Source organism: Schistocerca piceifrons, chromosome X (genome assembly GCF_021461385.2).
Source record: "Schistocerca piceifrons isolate TAMUIC-IGC-003096 chromosome X, iqSchPice1.1, whole genome shotgun sequence".
Classification (NCBI taxonomy): domain Eukaryota; kingdom Metazoa; phylum Arthropoda; class Insecta; order Orthoptera; family Acrididae; genus Schistocerca; species Schistocerca piceifrons.
The window spans coordinates 321392271-321413104 of record NC_060149.1 but is presented as its reverse complement, the minus strand read 5'-3'; the positions used below and the strand labels follow the sequence as shown (position 1 = coordinate 321413104).

Below are 20834 nucleotides of genomic sequence, written 5' to 3'. Positions count from 1 at the left end.
TTAGCTTTTCAGAGCATTCACACAAAGTTGGCGCCGGTGGCGACACCTACAACGTGCCGACATGAGGAAAGTTTACAACCGATTTCTCATACACAAACACCAGTTGACCGGCGTTGCCTTGTGCAACGTTGTTGTGATGCCTCGTGTAAGGAGGAGAAATGCGTACCATCACGTTTCCGACTTTGATAAAGGTCGGATAGTAGCCTATCGCGATTGAGGTTTATCGTATCGCGACATTGCTGCTGGCGTTGGTCGAGATCTAATGACTGTTAGCTGAATATGGAATCAGTGGGTTCAGGAGGGTAATACGGAACGCCGTGTTGGATCCCAACGGCCTTGTATCACTGGCAGTCGAGACAACAAGCATCTTATCCGCACGGCTGTAACGGATCGTGCAGCCACGTCTCGATGCCTGAGTCAACAGATGGGCACGTTTGCAAGACAACAACCATCTGCACGAACAGTTCGACGACGTTTGCAGCAGCATGGACTATCAGTTCGGAGACCATGGCTGCGGCTACCCTTGACGCTGCATCACAGAGAGGAGCGCCTGCGATGGTGTACTTAACGACGAACCTGGGTGCACCAATGGCAAAACGTCATTTTTTCGGATGAATCCAGGATCTGTTTACAGCATCATGATGGTGTTTGGCGACATCGTGGTGAACGCACATTGGAAACGTGTATTCGTCATCGCCATACTGGCGTATCACCCGGCGTGATGGTATGGGGTGCCATTGGTTACACGTCTCGGTCACCTCTTGTTCGTATTGACGGCATTTTGAACAGTGGACGTTACATTTCAGATGTGTTACGACCCGTGGCTATGCCCTTCATTCGATCCCTCCCAAATCCTACGTTTCAGCAGGATAATGCACGACCGCATGTTGCAAGTCCTGTACGGGCCTTTCTGGATACAGAAAATGTTCGACTGCTGCCCTGGCCAGCACATTCTCCAGATCTCTAACCAATTTAAAACGCCTGGTCAATGATGGCCGAGCAACTGGCTCGTCACAATACGTCAGTCACTACTCTTGATGAACTGTGGTATCGTGTTGCAGCTGCATGGGCAGCTGTACCTGTACACGCCATCCAAGCTCTGTTTGACTCAATGCCCTGGCGTATCAAGGCCGTTATTACGGCCAGAGGTGGTTCTTCTGCATACTGATGTCTCAGGATCTATGCACCCAAACTGCATGAAAATGTAATCACATGTCAGTTCAAGTATAATATATTTGTCCAATGAATACCCGTTTATCATCTGCATTTCTTCTTGGTGTAGATTTTAATGGCCAGTAGTGTATTTCACGTCAGGGTGTTAGATAACCATCAAACAAATCTGTAGCAAAGTGCCCTCCTAATCTTTAACACTGTAATAGATCACTCCATGTTATAGCAAGATACAGTTCTGACCTCCACCAAATTCCCCCTCTTAAATTTTACCACTGTAACATGTTATCCCACGTTGTAGCAAGATACAGTTCTAATGAATAACAATACGTTGTACTGCAAACAGCACTTTCTTAACAGTATGTGAAGATATAATGAAAGCAATATTATTTTTATACGCTATCAGTCCTGCTTATATAGTGTTCAAACTAGTAGGAGCAACGACGTATTTCGGTACTCCGTCTGTAATTCCGAGTTCTACAGATTATAATATTTATAGGAGTTATGGTAGCAGGCTTAAGTACTGCACTCATACATACATTTTTACACTGTTCTAAATCGTCTTGTACGCTATTGCACGTACATAGTTCACAAAGTAATTGAAGAGCGCTTTCACACACGACTTCCAAATGGTTCAAATGGCTCTAAGCACTATGGACCTTAACATCTGAGGTCATCAGTCCCCCAGACTTAGAACTACTTAAACCTAACAAACCTAAAGACATCACACACATCCATGCCAGAGACAGGATTCAAACCTGCGACCGTTAGCAGCAGCGCGGCTCCGGACTGAAGTACCTAGAACTGCTCGGTCACAGCGGCCGGCCATACGACTTCCATCGAGATAATCTATCTGTATCAATCCATATTATACTGTATAATCAATACAGATTATTTACACTCGGATATTGTAAATACACACATTGTGATGGACTTTCAGTGTAGGCGCTCTATACGTCTCAATGATGGAAACCTTCTTGCCATAGATGTGGATGTCTGGAGGAATACGAGATGGATCGCACTCTGTTATAATCAGCGCAACGATATAGTTCAATTTCCTGCATAGCTCACCCCACACTATCTCTGTAAATTGTACTTTTGTGTTAGTACGAACATTTTCAATTTCCAGTGTCACATGTCAATTATTGCGTGATGATGGAAACCTTACACGTTTAGAACCGCACGCTGTTAGCATGTACATACTGGTGAAGAACAGCATTTTCATATGAACTGGTAATACGGCATTGCTTCACGGTTTAAATACCTCTCCGAGGTGTAGATGACCACGTAAGCCTAAGACTTAATGCAACAATAAGAAAAAATTCTATACAACTGCAGGGAAATTACACACATTCTTAGCAGTGAAGACATCATGAAATAGATGCAGTACAACGGCTCTCTTCGTCAAACAATTTTGCGTTCATCATGGCTTCACATACTACTAATAGTGTCGTTTGCAGAACAATGTGTAGTTATTCATCAGAACTGTATCTTTATATATCATGGAGTGATTTGGTACACTATTAAAGACCAGGAACGGACTTTTGTTACAATATCATTTGAGGGTTATCTATAGTCTGATATAAAATACCTACAAAAAGACAAGAGTATGCAAAATACCGAAAGAAATATACAGTGATGAGTCGAAAGAAGTAATACCTGGTTCTTCACTGACGGAGACTGTTAATAAACATGGAAAAAATTACACGATACTTAACGATTGTGTCAAAAAATGAAAACATCTGTGCCTAGCGTTGAATGTAAAACAAGCGATATTAAACCGTCATTAATTGGTGAACAAAATAGCAGAAGTCCCGGTATTGGCATTCTGCATATGAAAATGAACGATCTGTCTACGCGGTATAAATGTCACAACGATCTAAACGAGCTTGTTGATCGTTTAGTAGTACTGACGGCCTCAGCAGGTGCTGACAGTACAAGAAAATTCATTACAAATATTTCAGAGCTTGGAGGAGGATGTATTATTGAATCTTAATTGTTTGATGAAATTACACCTCACTGCAGGGTTAATGTAATAACGCAACTGCGTGAAATACATCTAGACCAAGTTGCATACATCTCAGCGTCCAATGTGCAGGTGTAGGGGGTAGCGTAATTGTCTTTTAAAGTCTTACATAATCAACATTGTGTTCATCATGGTTTCTGTCTGGTAAAATCACATTTTGTAACATATCGAACTGAAAGACTAGTACACACACCTGAAGTGTAATTTTCTGATGTAATTATGACATATATTTAAATGATGTTCAAGCTTATCCGGAGCACAGGGCCCTGGGTTCAGCTCCAAGGGACAGTGTAATTATCTGACAAACTTGTAACATATATACCTTGGGATCCAGGGATCAGATCCCAGGAAGCAGCGTAATTGTCTGATAAAATCATACGTAATTGTCTGATGAAATTATGACGTACATCTCAGGATTCAGGAGACAGCAGCAGGATAATTATGTAACTTGGTAATTAAACATGCATGGAATCGAACCAATACATCCGAATACCCAGAGATCTCAGGACTTAGCATAGTTGGATCATCGTGTGACGTCACGGCAGGGGCGGGTGAAGTAGCCGCCTCAGGGGTTTTGCAACATGTGACGATGTTGTTATGACAATATTGAGGCTAGTGCAATTCCCCTAATTAGAAAGGGACCTTCGGATACGGTTTGAAATCTCCGGCTGGCTCTGAGCACTATGGGACTTAACATCTATGGTCATCAGTCTCCTAGAACTTAGAACTACTTAAACCTAACTAACCTAAGCCATCACGAGGTTGAAATCTCCGTTACCCCCTACGGGTATCAACAAAAACGCATATCTCATGGAGAAATAGAGAGAGTTGAGTTTCACAAGATCTCTGTTGCGGAATAGGTGTTCATTTTTAAGGAGGAGATTTTCGTTCTTCAAAAACCTCATTATACGTGAGCATAAAACTTATCCTATAATTCTAAAACAGATTGACGACAGCGTTATAGACCTGTAACTGTACTCACCTGTCTGTGACCCGTCTTGATAATCGGAATGACTTTCACATTTTCCAGTCGCTAGTACCCTGCGTTGCTCTAGCGACCTACGATAAGCAGCAGCTAAAAGGGGAGCAATTTCTTTCGCATAATCTCTGTAGAATGTTATAGATCTCTCATTTGGTCCTGATGCCTTACCATTATCAAGCGATTGTATTAGCTTTTCTATTCCGCGATCACGTATCTCAATATCTGCCATTTCGACGTCCGTACGATGATTGAAAGGAGGTACCGCATTACGGTGAAACAATTTCAGAAGACCGAAATCAGTATTTCAGCCTTCTCACTGTCATCTTCTGTTTCGGTGCCAGTATGACCTCTGAGTGACTGAACGGATGACTTCGATCCGCTTACTGGCTGTTTATTCTAATTTCTCCCAAGCTTTTTCATTAGTTTCTTCAAATCTTTTACTTAGTTCGAATACTCACTACTTCATGCAGAGGTCATTTATTTCTCACATTTTATGTGGCTCCTTATAAATAAGTTTGTTGTATCAAATTTTCTTCCACTTATAAAATGAGTTAGTAAAGTTCGCCGAAACAGCAAACAACGAGATATCAGTATTAAGATCCTGTCCCACGGTTTGCTCATTAGCGGTGGAGCAAAACAACAATACAAAATATGCACTGATATTTCAAAAAGTTTTCCCAGAAAGCTAAGCGGCAGTTATCTATTATAACTTACCTCTAGTTATGTGAGCGAAATGGAAAAAAAGCAATTTATTGCTGATTGGTTTGACAGAATCGTCCTCCCTCATTTTGTGTCTGACAGGTAAGATGCACAGAGATTCTCTGTGTGGAGGACTTGCTTAAATAAAATGATGTAGAAAGAACTGTCTGGCATGCATGAGTCTCGCGGTGCTTGATACACGATCGTCTCGGACTCTCTGAGTATCGTTCTTCTATAATGTTCTCATTGAAGCTAGTGCCAATTATATTCCAATTCGCATTAGTTTTTCTTATTTATGTAAATTCTGATTGTTTTTTAAAGAGCTTCATTAAAGTTTCCAATTGAACTCTTAGTTGTTCGTTCAAAATGCCTCTGAGCACTATGGGACTTAACTTCTGAGGTCATCAGTTCCCTAGAACTTGTAACTACTTAAACCTAACTAACCTAAGGACATCACACACATCCATGCCCGAGGCAGGATTCGAACCTGCGATCGTAGCGGTCGCGCAGTTCCAGACTGTAGCGCCTAGAACCGCTCGGCCACTCCGGCCGGCAGTTGTTCGTCCATACACGATCCGTTAATGATAATTTTTGTTACGTTCTCTCAAAAAAATATACGTGTTTTGGCAACATTTGAAATCCATTGAATGTGTAGAAGTTTCTATGACTGATAGAGCAGATAAAACAGCACTAACTTCCCATCTTCAAAATAAAATCTGATTGTTCGACTGAAACATAGAACATGCAGTAACGTACAACAAACACTGAGCAAATATGAACAAAGCAATGTAATTAAGAACGGAGAGATTCGGTCCTGATTTTGTAGCAACGTTAAAAATGTATTGAGAATAACATCTGAAAGAAGAGATTCTAGCAAAACTTACAATGTTTACTACGGCAGCACATTGGAGAAACCTGTTGCAAAGGATCCAGAAGATGAACAGTTTTGCTTATATCGCCGTTCAAGTAAATAGTTTACACCGTAACTTTGTTGTGGAAGCAGTAGATTACAAGGTGAATGTGGACTAATAGCATTCCAAATTAAATTTTTTATTTCGGCAGCAGTATAATGCTATGCTGACGCCATTCAGACGTCGTCCATATCTGCTGGGTTATACAGAATTAAGAATTCCGATGTCGAAAATAAATTTAAACTGCAATTAATTTTGATGTAAAATACGCTGAAGTGTGTTCCTCTGCTAATACGATATTCACCTAAATCCCTACACCAACAAAGTCCAGAAATAGTAGAAAATAGTACTAATCACTTCCATTTACAAAACTACTAGTAGGAAAGCTGTGATAAATTGTGGGCGTGTATCCCTAATGTCTATCTGGCGCAGAACCCAAGAAAGTTTTCTAAACTAGTGGATGAGGACCTATTGTGAAAATAAAGGTCCCTCCTAAAAATCATTAGACATACAGGAAACATTGTTCACATTGAAATGAAATTTCTTTCACCTAGTAGGTAAGGCAGTCTGTGCGCGTTAGTGAATAGACAGGTTCCAGAAGTTATTTGATGAGATACCTCGTCCTTCCCGAACTAAGCAATTCTGATGGGGCTTTTGTCTGTAAAAAAGTACTGCTACCAAAACGAAGAAAGACAGCTAATAAAAAACAGTGCACATTGTAGCTGCATCAATGTAAGATAATGAAAACAAAAAGTAGATAGGTGCTGAGTATTCCATGGCATACCATGTGCACTGAGCTATCGTCTATACACCAACCTGAGAAAGTACAAGGACCACGTCCTTAATAGCGTGTTAATTCTACTTTGGACAGCAGTACAGCAGCACTTATGCTTTGCATGAATTCCACAAGTCCTTGGAAGGTTTCCGGAGTTACGTGGCACGGGTCACGAAATTCCTCTAAATTACGAACCAGTGGTTTATGGGCGCAGAGCTGGCGCCCTATAGCTTCCCAGATGTGTTCCATCAGGTTCAGATCAGGCAGTTTGGTGGCCAAAATGTCAATGTGAGTTCAGTTCTATGCTCCTCAAACCACTGTAGCACCATTCCAACCTGACGACAGGGACAGTCATTCTGCTGGTAGAAGATGCGATCGTCGGGGGTGGGGGTAGACACCAGGCACGACGGGGTGTAGCTGGTCTGCAGCAATTTTCAGGTAGTCAACAGGTGCCATGATGCGTCTTTGGTTGCTATCTCACGCCCGATGGAAGCAAAGTTGAATGCCCTCCATTTCATAATAACGAACAATCGTCCTGTATACAGTACGCAGTATACGTTTCGCGCAGCAGTTCTCCTGGGTGGTGACTTATCTCGACAAGATCATCGACATGGTGTAACAAGAAACGAGATTCGTCCGACCAGGCGACACTTTTTCATTGATCGAAGGTCCAGTCTCGATGATCTCGTTCCCACTGCAGTCGTGACTGAAGCTGCTGGGTCAACATAGCTACATGTAGGGACCATCGGCTGAGGAGTCCCATGTTCATCATGTGTGGTGAACGTTGTGCTCCAAAACACTTGTTCCTGCTTCAGGATTGTACTCAGTCGTCAGATTTGCTAAAAATAGCAACCTATCCTACATTACAGAGTGTAAAATTCTCCGACGTCTACGTACCGTGATGAGGTGTGGACGTCCATCACCTTGTCGCCTATTCGTGGTTTCACCTTCCTTCAACAGCTTTTATAGATGCTCACGAAAGTAGCACTCAGACAGCCGACCAGGTTCGCAGTTTTCGAACTAGTATGTGCCAGCCTTCGTCAAAGTCATTTATATGAATGTATCTCCACATTTGAGATCTTTATCGTCGCTACAATGATTCCACATAGTCTCTGCTCCTTTTATGTACACTCTAACACAAAAAAAGATTCACCATGAAGAAATTATGCTAATGGGGCGGATATCAGTAGATACGATGCAGATGTACAGACAAACAAATGATTATAATTTTTAAAAAAATGGATTATTTATTCAAGAGAAAGAGGTTCACAAACAGAGCAGGTCAGTAAAGCGTTGCTCCACATCAGGCCCTTATTCAAGCAGTTATTCTGCTTTGCATTAATTAACAGGGCTGTTGAATTTCCTCGTGAGAGATATCGTGCGAAAGTCTGTCCAAATTTTCCTCAGATTTTCAAAATCCCTATCTGATAGAAGTGCCCTGCCAAAAATGCTCCAAATACCCTCAGTTGGGGAGTGGTCTGGTAACGCTACTAGGTAGGGTAGGGTTTGGCAAGCTCGAAGACAAACAGTAGAAACATTCGCAGTGTGAGGGCGGGCATTATCTTGTTGGAATGTAAGCGCAGGACGACTTGTCGTAAAGGGTAACAAGATGGGTCGTAAAGTCTACGTACCGCTGTGCTGTAAGAATGCTACGGATGAGAACAAAAGGGGTTCTGCTATGACATGAAATGGCATCCCAGACCATCATTCCTGGCTGTCTAACTGTATGACGGGCGACAGTCAGATTGTTATCCCACCGTTGTCTAGGACGTCTCCAGACACATCTTCGAGAGCCGGCCGCAGTGGCCGTGCGGTTAAAGGCGCTGCAGTCTGAAACCGCAAGACCGCTACGGTCGCAGGTTCGAATCCTGCCTCGGGCATGGATGTTTGTGATGTCCTTAGGTTGGTTAGGTTTAACTAGTTCTAAGTTCTAGGGGACTAATGACCTCAGAAGTTGAGTCCCGTAGTGCTCAGAGCCATTTGAACCATTTTTGAACACATCTTCGCCCTGGAATCTCATTCACTGGAGTAGAACTGTCTTCAGTGATGAGCCCCACCTCGAAATGAGCCTCGATGACTTGCCTTGAGACGTCCCCGATTTCAGTCCCGATTAATTAATTCCTTTGTGGTGCGTTTTTTTTTTATTTTTTTTTTCCTTAGAGAGCACATTCTTTACTGCGTCATGTCCCCGGAACGCCTTAAGGCTCCATTCAATCTAGCGGTGAACAGTGGTCATATTGTTTTGATTTATCAGAGCAACCGAGCGGTTCTAGGCGCTTCAGTCCGGAACCGCGCGACTGCTACGGTCGCAGGTTCGAATCCTGCCTCGGGCATGGATGTGCGTGATGTCCTTAGGTTAGTTAGGTTTAAGTAGTTCTAAGTTCTAGGGGACTGATGACCTCAGATGTTAAGTCCCATAGGGCTCAGAGCCACTTGAACCATTTGAATATCAGGGCAAACATAGATATTTACATCTACGTAACACACACACACAACATACAAAAGTCGATTTACCTTTTTTCACGTACATTACGGATGTTTTATTATGTCATACCTCTCAAACGTGGCTTGACTGAGAAGACGCGCTTTATGTTAAGATGTTCATCACGAAATGTGGCATTTTAAAAGACTGCAGAAAAATTCAGTGTACCTTGTGACTGCCACGGCACGCTGATATGAGGTATGGCACAGGGGTTCAAGCATGGAGACAATTTAAGCCGTTTGCTAGGGTAGTGACTAATCCCGCACTGACTTTTCGTACAAACGCGCAGTGAGAATGCTCGTAAGTCTTCCCGGGTGGCGGGTGCTGGCAGCCTCGCTGCAGAAGTTCGTGGCGGTGGACATGTGCGGCAGAGGCGGTTTCCCGCGAAAGGCCTAAATCGCCTGTGCTTTGTACCTGCAGTGGTGAAAGGGGCAAAGGATTAGTGGCGCTTCCTGGCTGGAAACATGCCCCGGCCCCTCCCCGCCACGGAGTGAAGGCTTACGGCTTTCCGCGTTGTTACCGACACGCTCCCGCAAACGCATTGCACCCGCAGCATCAGAGGCGTAATCGTCTTACCTGCGACTCAAAACTTTGCAGACGCCATGTTGAATGGACAGCTGAATAGGACGCACACGTGTTTAGTGCAGTCGTCACTCTTTCAGTGTGTGTGTGTGTGTGTGTGTGTGTGTGTAAAATGTGCAGGTGTCCCCAGGTTTAGTGACTGTGAACCATAGCACGTATGTATATAATCAACAACCATTCATCATTTCCTCATATCTCATTTCATCTTGTCGCGACGACTGTTGATTTGCTAACATAGCAAGAAGCGTCTGAGAAAAACTTTCTTAGTTTGCAATACCCTTAAGACGGAAAAAACATGATGCGCTGTTTCAACAAAATGGTGGTACAGCACACACTTCCAGAATATTAATGAAGTGCTGAGATACACGCACCTTGGGAAGCTTATCCGGCTACTCGGGAATGTTAACGTTAGATTTATACATTTTGGCCTTATACTACGGACGATCTCGAAACGGTAATTCAAGAGGGAGTACCAGCTGTTGCATATTACATGATATGTCAGGTGATAAGAATCTTTAGAGGTCACTGGCAACAATAGATATCACTCATCAGACGTAATTTTAGAACTGTTTATAGTACTTTGTACTCGAGACTAGTGGAGACACACACACAGAGAGAGAGAGAGAGAGAGAGACAGAGACAGAGACAGAGACAGAGAGAGAGAGAGACGGCCGAGGTGGCAGAGCGGTTCTAGGCGCTCAGTCCGGAACCGCGCTGCAGCTACGGTCGCAGGTTCGAATCCTGCCTCGGGCATGGATGTGTGTGATGTCCTTAGGTTAGTTAAGTTTAAGTAGTTCTAAGTTCTCCGGGACTGATGACCTCAGATGTTGAGCCCCATAGTGCTCAGAACCATTTGAACCATTTAGAGAGAGAGAGAGAGAGAGAGAGAAAGAGAGAGAGGGGGAGGGAGGGAGGGAGTGGGTGTTCAATGTTGTTGTAGTGGTTCGTAATTCTGTTTTCTGTTCTGTACTTGAAGTTTTGGTGCACAATGTTGTTTCTCCAGCTATGTGATCGTTAATAGAAAGACTGAGCATGTGTTTGTACCGGGTCTCCCAGGAGAAACGGTCAATATTCAAGTAGATACACAGGAACGCTCTTTTGAAGCAAAAACCTTCTTATCGGCATTTGCCCAATTCCGAATGGTTTCCAAGACAGAACGTATTTAATGTTCGGTTCGCGCATTTATGTGTCTTGCCCAGCCAGCAACTTTGACGTTTTATTCTAGTTCAGTCTACCTCGTTGCTTTCAGTCTCTTTTCTCTGGATGTCTTTCTGTCAGTAACCAGTCTGTTGAACGTGCAGTATGGTACAGTATGTTGTGAGTGACATAGTGTAACGTGACTTGTACGATAACGCCTAGAATGGAATGTTCCACAAATACGTATTTTTCAGTTGATGCTTTGTAAAACGCATGTTGTAATGTTTACTAATTGTTGTGCCTGTGTACATGTGTAAACCTGACAATTACTGAATAATATAGAAAAAAATGGCTCTGAGCACTATGGGACTTAACTGCTGTGGTCATCAGTCCCCTAGAACTTAGAACTACTTAAACCTAACTAACCTAAGGACATCACACACATCCATGCCCGAGGCAGGATTCGAACCTGCGACCGTAGCAGTCCCGCGGTAATAATATAGAAAATAAATAAGTATGTGCATTAAATTTGTTGTATCTCGGAAACATTTCGGAATACTGTTTATGTCTATACGAATTTTTTTTGCTTTAAATGATATTTCCCATCACATCGCTGAATTCTGACTATTCCCCCAGGGCTACACCGCATACGGTTGCTTATGGTGATGCGTAAGTCTCACTCAACTTAGTAGGGCTTGTTAGTAAAGCAGAGCAGCTGGTTCGGAAAAGATCCATAACCACAGCATCAATTGTTTGTAATACGTATCGCGTTTCGACGCTGCCAGTACAAGAGACTTGAATCTATAGGATGGAACCATTCAGCTAAGCATTCTCTCACGTCTACAGACGCATACTCCACAGGGACACGTAAAAATCTTTGCAATTATTGTCGCCATGCTTCCCACTTAACAACTGCAGGTAGAATGATGGTATGATGAGACACTCGTGCAGTTCTTTAATAGTAAGAAATTAGCGAAGAAAGGGGAAAACTTGATGTTTTCTGTAAACCGTGAATATAATGGAATATGCTCTTGGTACGAAACAATTGTGATAAACATCAGCAACCATACGCCCAGGGTACTCGTCGGAAATAAATCATGGAAATGTAGTAAACACTCGAAGTTATGTATTATTGTTGCCACAGATAAGTAATTTTCCGAAAATTTTCGTTGGCGTTGTAATGAAAGTGATGCAATGTGCTATATACGACGTAGGACAGAATTTATGAAAAACTGCGAAAGAAAGTATCAAAATAGAAATACTGAAAAACTGAATTTTGTTTGGCTCAGCTAGCGAGATGAGAATTAATGAGACGTTTGTCCAGTAATTGCAGAGTGTAAACCTGACGAACAGTACTCCGACAGTGTTATTCTCACTTACGTCAGTTGTTCCTAGAACTGTTATCTTCACTCTCAAAACATATGCGATGGTTTTTATCTTTAAACCCTTCATGAGATGGTATAAACAGGGATTTGCGTCGCCTTTAGCATTAAATCTGTGTGCAATTTCCACAATTCAGTTGTTGTCTATGTTCGTTCATTTACTTGCCAAATTAATTTTGTAATTTTTGCTGGTAATATTTGGAACAGAGTATCATTTCTACAAACCTATAAGGGCATCCACCTATTGCCCCTTGCTTCGATTTCTTGATGACAGAAATTAATATTATGATGTCGATAGAGTTTCTCCCACTTTCTCCTCGAACGGTATTACATAAAATGGCAGACTAGAGAACTATTAAACATAAACTGTTTATAAACATTTGTATTTTTCAACCTGGAGCTGTAGATACTCAGCGCTATGAGTTAAACAATGTATCAAATGATTCTTGTGAAGGAACAAACTTGCCACCTGACACTCAATGAGACGAACGTGGTAGGATCTGAGAACACAGTCCTGCACTTAACGGGAGGATACCGTTCTGCGAAAAGCCGTAAGACGACAACGTTTAACACTTAGGGAGACAGGTACCCGTAGTTTCGTTCAGCTTGTGGGAAATCGCTGTAGGTATATATATAATGGAACCACAAGACATTGACACAGATACAAGAGAAATGTTCGGAACGTTTACGACGTATATTTCGTCTTAACCAATTTGGCGTACAACGGTTAGGTTGCGTTGGATGTAGCCTACGACTGATCAATAAAACTGCCGTTGCTTTAGCGGTTCACTACTGCCTTTGTAGCGATACTATATATATATATATATATATATATATATATATACTGCCTTTGTAGCGATACTATATATGTATATATATATATATATATAGTATCGCTACAAAGGCAGTAGTGAACCGCTAAAGCAACGGCAGTTTTATTGATCAGATTCGATACCAGAAATGTGATGCAGATGTATTCACAATAAAATATGTTGAAGTTATTGTATTTCTCTCAATTTTAGAATACATGTAAAGCTTTAGAGTGCTTCTGTAGTTGTATTTGAGGCACCAGTCCCATCGACATGATAGATGTTACGTCCGTATTAATCGTCCGCCACCTAGAGCACCACATCGACTGTTGATAAGTCTACATTCATAAGCTGAACTACCTCTGTTTAATGCAAAATCACGTTTACTTTTATTTAGTTTTACTTTATGAATAAAATGAGAAAGGTAGTGATTTTTAAAAAAATCGTATAATCTGCAGTATGGCACCGTTTACTTTTTAACTCGCATGAATTACTTACGATGAGTTTGAACCAGTGCGATTACATTCTGGAAGATTGCCTTTATTGCGATCTTGCCGATATGACCTATCTGATGACGTGACCAATATCAAAATTCAGTGTACAAATAACCAATCCTATTCCCGTTAATTGTAAAACGGACAACGTTACCAGATGACGCTGGTTTGACTTTAAAAATACACTGGCTCGGGCTCGATCGTTTGATCACCAGATAAACCACTGAGTACTTCGTTAACAGCTGCTTGTAGAATTTAAGTTCCTTTGAAATGCTGCTGATGACAAAAAGGAAACTAATTACTACTAATTATGAATGCTAAAATGCAGAACAATCTTATTATTATTATTATTCAGCAAATAATCAACGATAGAGTGAATAATAGAATAACGCTGGTGTGCACATTGATAACTTATATCCTTCAAATACGAGCTCTATAAGAAGACAGACCAAAATCGTCGGTGTCATAAAATTGGTAATAATCTAATAATAGAGAGGAGTTCACAGTAGCGTCATACAGATAGTCTTGGGATGATGGTTGACTCTGGAATGGTCGTACAACTAAGTAAAATGTTTCCTTTTTCTCAGTTTATACGTGACAATCAGTTTCTATATACACTGAAACACGCACATATACATATATGGATATTATAATGCCCTCTTTCTCCACCCCTTGCCACATCAAAGCAGGTAAAGAATCAAGCATGCACAGACCACGAAATATCCAATCCGTAAACTTCATGAATTATTTAAATGTATTTATATTTATGAGCACCAGATAAGATTCCTATAAGGAAAGTTCATTACCACTTTACGAATCGTTAGCCATCTTTGACGTCTTTCCCAATAGCTTTTCCAGACGTTATTTCGTGGGAGTTGGGGAGGGTGCAACGCAATACCATTGAAGAGGTCTTTGTTGGCAGATATGTGAACTAGTGAGTCAGAACCTGTTCTAATCCACTACTCATGTTTTTTGAGTACATATCAAAATACGAGTCAGCTTACACATGTTTTTGGATGGAATCCGTCTTTAGCCAAACACAGTTTTGTTTTTTATCCCATACAAGATTCACTGCAGTTGCAGCATCATCAGTGGACTTTTATTTTATGACTTTTTACCACATGGTGTGGTTTCCAGAGGTATCATATTTTTATAGTGTCTCTTTTCCTTCACAATTTGTCATGTTTTCTTTTTTCCTCATCTTCTTCACTGTGAGGTTCCATATATTGAGCTGTGACCGTGACAGCTCAGAAGTCTAAATGAAATGAATTAATTTCATCTCTAAAAGCTAAATCAGGTAATTTTATCATTGAATACAATGTTGTCAACGAATTGTTTGATAATGACTTACATTGACACTGATTGGAATTACAAGATTAATGCTGTTCCCAAGAACCCTGACAAAAGGTTTAGGGAGTTAATAGTCGGCGCTTCTGAAAAGTCCTGTAGTTCAATTTCACAACTGGCAGAAGAAGGAACACCATTTTTTTGTAATATGCTTTAAAATCCAACGTTGAAAATACGTGCCATAACACACTGAAGAGCCAAAGAAACTGGTACACCTGCCTAATATCGTGTAGCCCCCCCCGCGAAAACTCAGAAGTGCCGCAACGCGACGTGACGTGGACTCGACTGTCTGAAGTAGTGCTGGAGGGAATTGACATCATGAATCATGCAGGGTTCTCCATAAATCCGTGAAAGTACGAGGGGGTGGAGATCTCTTCTGAACAGCACGTTGCAAGGCATCCCATACATGCTCAATAATGTTTATGACTGGGGACTTTGGTGGCCAGCGGAAGTGGATAAACTCAGAAGAGCGTTCCTGGAGTCACTCTGTAGCAGTTTTGGACGTGTGGGGTGTCGCATTGTCCTGCTGGAATTACCCAAGTCCGTTGGACTGCACAATGGACATGAATGGATGCAGGTGATTACACAGGATGGTTACGTACTTGCCAGAGTCATATCTAGACGTATCAGGGGTCCCATATCACTCCAACTGCACACCCCCATATCATTACAGAGCCTCCACCAGCTTGAACAGACCCCTGCTGACATGCAGGGTCCATCGATTCATGAGGTTGTCTCGATACCCGTATACATCCATCCGCTCGATACAATTTGGAACGAGAGTCGCCCGACCAGGCAAATGTGTCCAGTCATCAACAGTTCAATGTTGATGTTGACGGGCCCAGGAGAGGTGTAAAGCTCTGTGTCGTGCAGTCATCAATAGTACACGAGTGGACCTTCGGCTCCTAAAGCCCATATCGATGATGTTTCGTTGAATGTTTCGCACGATGACACTTGTAGATGGCGCCGCATTGAAATCTGCAGCAATTTGCGGAAGGTTTGCACTTCTGTCACGTTAAACGATTCTCTTCAGTTCTCGTTGGTCCCTTTGTTGCAGGATCTTTTTTCGGCCGCAGCGATGTCGGAGATTTGATGTTTTACCGGATTCCTGACATTCACGGTACATTCGTGAAATGGTCGTAAGGAAAAGTCCCCACTTCATCGCTACCTCGGAGATGCTGTGTCCCATCATTCGTGCGCCGACTGTAATACCACGTTTAAATTCAGTTAAATCTTGATAACCTGCCATTGCAGCAGCAGCAACCGATCTAACAACTGCGCCAGACACTTGCTGTCTTATATAGGCTTTGCCGACCTCAGCGCCGTGTTGTGCCTGTTTCCATATCTCTGTATTTGAATACGCGTGCCTTTACCGGTTTCTTTGGCGTTTCAGTGTAGTAAGGAATCACATACACACACATACACACACACACGCACACACACCCACACACACAATAATAGTATGTAGGAAAAACTGGCTTCATTCACAACCTGGGTGGTCCTTTTTCCCTTTCTTTAATTACTCGTGGGGGCATTGAGCTCGGCCAAGAGATGTTGCAAACTGCAATGCTACGCTTACAAATACATGTAATATTTTTCCTGTCTGATAGAGTTCATATTTCGTATAGCTAGATTCCTCTCAAGAGCCAGAAATGTCACGTAAGTAGTCCAATCGCTGGCGGAAAATGATTCCACAGAAGCTAAAATAAATTGTATAACGTATCAAAATACGCACAGTATGTGACTGAAGTCTGTTTTCTTAGATATAACTCATGAGCATGTAATACGAGGGTATTCGTTTATTAAGGTCCGATCGGTCCTGAAATGGAAACCCCAGAGAGGATCGAAAATGTTTTATTCGGAACAGTCTGGGCTGTATGGTAAATAAACAAACACTTCGCATCTAAGACGCTGCAGGAGCGTCTTCATTGCCCCTGCAGTGTGCGGGCGACAGTGGTCAGGAACAAGGAAACGCATTATAGTTACGTTATGTGGGCTGCATGAAATCAGGCGAAATCTCTCAGAAGATTCTCCTACTTAGAGGGAGACACTATTTTCTAGGCATCTTCAGATGTTCACTGGGTGCTCAGAACTGAAACAAATGACTTAACACTATCGACGGGCATATTGGAGTCACTGCCCAACACATTTGTGCAAAGCTTCATCGGATTTTCACTGTGGTTTCCAGTTCACGTCCGATCGGACCTCCATAGACGAATAGCTCTTGTGCATTCATTGTTACTGCCTACAATAACGTACAAAATTAAGATAACGTGACCTTCTGTTGTTACTTCGTGAAATTCATACGAACACCATCTGTTTACTTGTTGTCCCTTTTGAATAGGATGTTTATCTGTATTAGATAATATTGCATAATGTGTCTCAGCTGACTAACTTCATTTCATGCACACAGTAACTCCAGTGGCACGTACCTGTGTTCCTGCTCAGAAGGATACTTCGGGATGAATTGCGAGCACTTCAACCCATGTTCCAGTTCGCCATGCCAGCACGGTTCTGTCTGCGTCAATATTGACAACTCCAAGTACAAATGTAACTGCGTTTCTGGATACACTGGTAAGTACATACAGCTGTTCTTATTATGTACTTTGTTCTGTCGTTACTTAATATAGTTATATCACTTACTTGTTTACTGATATGCTATGAAGCAACAAAAAACGTTAACCAAACCAGAAGACATAAGTTTTCATTGCTCCTGTGTTACATATTAGGGCTACAACTTTGCTTGTGCCGTTTTGCAACAAGTGGCAGTAGCGGCAAGTGGTGGTAGAGGGGGTAAGTCATAAGCATCATACAATTAACTCAGGCGTTTGTAAGTATAGCACCGTTAAAATATTAGACGATTTGTAATTGTATCATAAAGTTATTCCCGATTGAATATGTAAACTAACGAGCCCAATTCACGTCATTTGTGAAAAATTTTGTCTGATTTAATATGGACAATCCGCGGCTGAGGCTCATAAAAGCCTGGATAAGACCTATGGCTAGGACTCTGTTACTAAAAGATCGTGCAGAGAATGCTTTCAATGCTTCGAGAACGGTGATTTTGACTTCGAAGCCCGATATCGTGGTGGAAGAGAGGTTTTCGAAGCTGCTCAAACCGACGCAAATAATCACAAGATATCGTTATGGAAAGCAGTTGATGCATTTGAGCCGATCACTGAAAGACAAACGGCCAGAATACAGCGATAGACATGAAAAGGTCACTTTACAGTATTACACTAATCGGCCCCATGTCGTCAAACCCGTCAAAACATACTTGGAAACGTTGAAATGAGATGTCCTGCACCACAAACCATATTCTCCAGACATTGTTCTTTCCACCGTCTTTTTCGATCAATGGCGCAGGGTCTGGCTGATCAGCACTTCCAGTCAAGTCCAAAATTGATGTATTCTTGGACCTCCTCAAAATACATCGAGTTTTTCTGCCGCAAGATGCTCCCCGAAAGATGAGGGAAAGTAGTGGCCAGCGATCGACAATATTTCGATTCTTAAATTTTTTGCAATTTTTTAGCAATAAAGCCTCGACCTTCGAGAGAAAACGGTGGAAGCAAAATTGTAGACCTAATAGAATTTTCTTTCCTCATTCAAAAAATAGAGGATAATTGGGGTGCAATGTACCGGTGACGACGATGTAACAGAACCTCCTGGAGTGGTTTCTAGTTCTTTAGAGATTACTGTGTGCAGCGTGTTTTAGAATTTGATGTCGACGAGTGGATAGCACACGCAACTTTGAGATTCAAGTCAAAAACACCATTCTCAGTGGCTGTATGACAGTTTCACCTTCAATAATATCACTAAGAAACAATATAACAATCTTTAGCCAAACAGGGAAGTCTTTTTATTGTAAATTGACTTTCTGTGGACTTGTCCTTGTAAAAAATTCCTTTTCACCTTGATACTATCACCTGCTCCTTAATAGGGTGTTATTCCACCTGTGGAACGCAATATAGTAGCGATCCTGCTTGTTATGGATTCGAAAAGTCCTTGGTAGGTTTTCGAAAGGATGTGGCACCAGATGTCTATCCACGGTTCACGTATTTCCTGTAAATTATGAACCAGTGGTTTGTACGCGTGGAGCTGGTGCGCGATAGGGTTTCAGATGTGTTCCATAGGGTTCAGATCAGGTGAATTTTATTGGTAAGACGTCAACTTGAATTCACTGTAATGCTCCTCAAACCACCGTACCACAATTCTAACCTGGTGACACGGAGTCTTATCGTGCTGGAAGATGCCACCGCCGTCGTGGTAGACATCAATCGGGAAGGCATGCAAGTGCGCTTCAAAAATTCCTCATGTAGTCAATAGTTGTCATGATGCCTTCGATTGATATCTCATGTCCTATGGAAGACAAGGTGAATGTCCTCCATACCATAAAAACGCCGTATCTGTCTGCGTCCGTGGTCCAGTACATATTTGATGCAACCGTTTGCTTGGACGACGTCGTATCATAGATCTGGTGTAAGAAGAGACGTGTTTCATGTAACTAGGTGACATGCCTCCACTGATTCTCCGTGTCGCCTCCTCGTGATTTCACCGTGGATCATCAGTGTAAGATCAAATGATTTTATAAAAACAAAAGCTAATTTGTGTGGCAGGAATGGTAATAGCAGTGCCGATTGTTTGACACACCGTTTGTAAAACAATAGAAATTATTTGCTTACTTTGTGCCTAACCTTCTGTCTTTGGTAGTAGCAGTAGTGTCTTTATAAGGAAATAATTTCATATTTGTGAGCTATTCATTAACAAAAGCTAATAAAACTTTTTGAAATGAAATAAAAAAATTTCTGGCAAGGGATAAAAATTAATAAATCTAGTTTGTACGACCAAATTCTGGGTTAATTTTTAAATATTTATCGGTATTCACGCTATCCAACTATGTTTTAATGTTTAATGGGTTACAAATTCCCACAGGTAAGAAAGAAAATATACGTCTCCTGGGCCTTACTTTCGGGAAACAAACTCATCATAACACAGCTCCTCAGATGATTTCACAATCGTGATGATGTGACATTGATAATTTGTGAGTAAAATTCTACCCAGTGCATTAGGCATAGATTTTTCAATAAGATGCGAGTTTCTAAAACCATGAACAGTTCTTGTTACACAAGTGATGTACTTAATACGCATGCCTACAACGACCTCGCAGTGGCGACGTACCTGTAGAAGAGCGCTCCACGCCGTAATCAAATCACAGTCGAAATTGTAGCCTTTCCTATTCTATTCGCAAAGGACGTTCTACGCGTTAGCTATGTGACCTGCTACGAATAATATCTCTCGTTTCCTGTTTCAGTGAGGAGGTAAATTGTCTTCTAACCTCGCTTTCCTGTGTCAGTAAGGGGGAAAATAGTCTTAAAACCTCATGTCAGTCCTAGAGGACCGCGGGTTCACCTATAGTTGACATTACAGTATTGGTTGGTTGGTTGGTTGATTTAGGGGGGAGAGGACAAAACTACGAGGTCATTGGTCCCATCGGATTAGGGAAGGATGGATAAGAAAGTCGACCGTGCCCTTTCAAAGAAACAATTCCAGCATTTGCCTGAAGCGATTTAGGGAAATCACAGAATCACAGAAAACCTAAATCAGGACGGTCCGACGCGGGGCCGGCCGTTGTGGGCGAGCGGTTCTAGGCACTTCAGTCCGGAACCGAGCACCTGCTACGGTCGCAGGTTCGTATCCTGCCTCGGGCATGGATGTGTGTCATGTCCTTAGGTTAGGTAGGTTTAAGTAATTCTAAGTCTAGTGGACTGATGACCTCAGATGTTAAGTTCCGTAGTGCTTAGAGCTATTTCAACCATTTTTGGACCGGACGCTGGTTTGAACCGTCGTTCTCCCAAATACGAGTCTAGTGTGCTAACCACTGCGCCATCTCACCCGGTGTTACAGTATTCCAATTGACGCTAAGCGTATAATGCGTTCACAATTTTTGGGCTTCTAACGAGCAGTGACCAGTCTGGAAATTTTGGAACACAGGGTTGTCTGGACTTCCCAGGTGGAAATCTAAAGGTTTATGTTTATAG

The 20834-nt window shown here is 42.0% G+C and overlaps 1 protein-coding gene across 1 annotated transcript in view; it reads left to right on the top strand.

Annotated features, from left to right (window-relative positions):
• The window catches only part of LOC124722337, a 433578-nt gene that overhangs the window by 124846 nt on the left and 287898 nt on the right, over positions 1–20834 (top strand). Inside the window, exon 4 of the mRNA XM_047247512.1 lies at positions 17210–17370. Coding sequence (XP_047103468.1) covers positions 17210–17370 — 161 coding nt within the window. The remainder of the gene's footprint in view (positions 1–17209; positions 17371–20834) is intronic.